The sequence below is a fragment of the Silurus aristotelis genome (assembly GCF_946808225.1).
Source record: "Silurus aristotelis genome assembly, chromosome: 4".
Lineage (NCBI taxonomy): Eukaryota > Metazoa > Chordata > Actinopteri > Siluriformes > Siluridae > Silurus > Silurus aristotelis.
In genome coordinates, this window is record NC_139577.1 from 34,928,084 (window position 1) to 34,930,583 (window position 2,500).

The window sequence follows — 2,500 nt, forward strand, 5'->3', positions numbered from 1 at the left end:
TCTAGGATAAGAGACAACACCATCAACAAACCTGAGTGAACGTGTGAGAGTGAGGAGACAACGGCATCCAAACACTCTAGATCTGCTCTTTCACCTCACAAACACCTATGAACTAAAGACTCAACTAAATAAATACAGGTCTCAATAAATTTGAATATTGTGGAAAAGTTTTTATTTCATTTATTTCAGAATTTCAATTTAAATTGTGAATCTCGTGTATTAAATTAATTTAGTGCACACAGATTAAAGTAGGTTAAGTCTTTGTTTTTTTAATTGTGATGATTTTGGTTCCATTTAACAAAAACCACTTTAACTAGCGCCGTCTCTGTGCTATGATGAGGCCAAAATCCTGATACATTTCATAAATGTTCTTCCTCAGTAGATGTGAGCAGAACTGCTGTGCTACAACCTTTTCTAGAATCTTGGAGATAAAGGGGAGATTTGATATTGGACTGTAGTTGGACAGCTGACAGGGTGAAGGTCAGGTTTCTTAATTAGGGAGTTGATACTGCAGTTTGAAGGATTTAGGTACAAAACCAGTGCTAATGGAAGAGTTTATTATTTTAAAACAGGTTCAATTCCCTCTGGAATGATCTGTTAGAGAAAACTTGTAGCGAGGGATCGAGAATGCAGGCTGATGATTTTGATGAGGAAATTAATGAAATGAAGTTCTCTTGGAAAGAAGTAAAACTTTGTAATTGATGGTCTGTTAAAATGACTGCTGTCTACAGAGTTATTTATAAAATAGATTTTTTCTAGAACTCAGGAGATTCTCCTTCCATGCTATTTAAAATACTGTTAATTTTGTTTGACGCCATTTACGTTCTAATTTCCAAGTGGTCTGTTTTAAGGTGTGTGTGTATGATCATTATACCACTGTGCTGCTTTTTCTCCCTGATCATTTAGGTTTTATATGGAGCTCCATCATCTAGAGAGTAACCGAATGATGGTATTTAGTGGCCCAGTCGAGCTCTGTGGGGTCAGACGGAGATCTATTTAATATCATTTCCGGAACATTATTGATAAAACGTGCTGCTGTAGCTGACGTAAATGTGTTTAACACGGTAACGTGGTGAGGTACTAATGCAGTGACTGAGGCAGATTTTAAAAGAGATGAGGTAATGGTCTGAAATAGCTTCAGACTGTGGAATTATGAATAAATGATTTTATATTGAATCTAAATGTTAATAACAAATCAAGAGTGTGTCACCACTATGAGTGGGTCCTATAACATTCTGAATAATTCCTACTGAGTCTAGAATAAACACAACTGTTTCTTTCTGATTAACAAAATTAATATTAAAGTCACCAACAATTAATGTTTTGTGTAAAGAAGTAGCTGGATTTGTGATTAAAACTGCAGATTCTATGAGAAAATCAGAGTCGGGCCCCAGGGGGCCTATAAAAAATTATTTAAATGTATTACATTTGTGTTTAATTTTTTGTGTGACGCTTAGTTTATTATTATAAATAGCTGTGACTCCGCCTCCTCTGCCATTTAGACGCTGCTTCATTTAATGCTACATATTTGTTTGGTTTAATCCACGTTTCTTTTAAACACATTATATTAAACTCCTGGTTGGTAATAATTTCGTTTTTGACATGAGAGATCTGATATTTAACAATCCTTTTATATTTTTATATATATATATAATATTCAGTCCTATTTTATTGAATGTTAATTAGGTTACTTAAACACACTTTCTGAGAATTTCTACATATTGGTTTCGCTCAGGAGACAGACACAGTCTTAATATGGCGGATCCTAAACCAACTCATTGCAGCTAGCAGAGGGTCAGCTTAGCCTGTCTGTCTGCTCCCTGGCCTTGGCTCTGGACAGTCACTGGCTAACTTGTGCTGTTCCGAGACTATGACCTATACTACAAGAAATGAGAGCAGCACCCTCCTGAGTGGGATGGATACCGTCCCACCCTAACAGGCCAGCCTTGCCCTCAAAATTGCTCCAATAATCTATGAAACCCACATTGTTTTTGGACCACCACTCGGACATCCAGCAGTTCAGCGATCGTAACCTGCTGTAAGCTACATCGCCACATCTCATTGGGCCATTGCCTTCGTTAAGTTACACACCTCTGTAATGTTACTCTTAGTAACCTGCTAGAATGCTAGCTCCACCTAGGGCCTCCAGACGTTCCCCTGCAGAACCTGGACTGCTCTCGCACTCACTAATTCTCTATAATGAAATGAGAACATTTAAATGGCAGCAAAAGAAATCGCGGCAAAGAAATCAACAACACAAAGCTATGTCAGATAACTCATTCCACACAGGTAACTCCTCCCACACTGAAATAACTCCTCCATCCCCCACAGACAGGTAGCTGCTCCCCCACATGGGTGATTAAATAACTACGCTAACTGCACATTTTTACGTGTTGTGTTTTGTAACAGTGTGGCATCAGGATGCAGCAATGAGGAAGAGGAGGACGATGATGAAGAGGGGGAGTGTGTGTGTGATAAACGAAGCAGGTGAACACGCCAC

At 38.4% G+C, this 2,500-nt stretch overlaps 1 protein-coding gene across 6 annotated transcripts in view; it reads left to right on the top strand.

Annotated features, from left to right (window-relative positions):
• The window catches only part of cntln (centlein, centrosomal protein), a 123,812-nt gene that overhangs the window by 89,831 nt on the left and 31,481 nt on the right, over positions 1-2,500 (top strand). For all 6 annotated transcript variants that reach the window (XM_083538907.1, XM_083538906.1, XM_083538904.1 and 3 more), the window contains one exon: positions 2,410-2,487. In XM_083538907.1, coding sequence (XP_083395033.1) covers positions 2,410-2,487 — 78 coding nt within the window. The remainder of the gene's footprint in view (positions 1-2,409; positions 2,488-2,500) is intronic.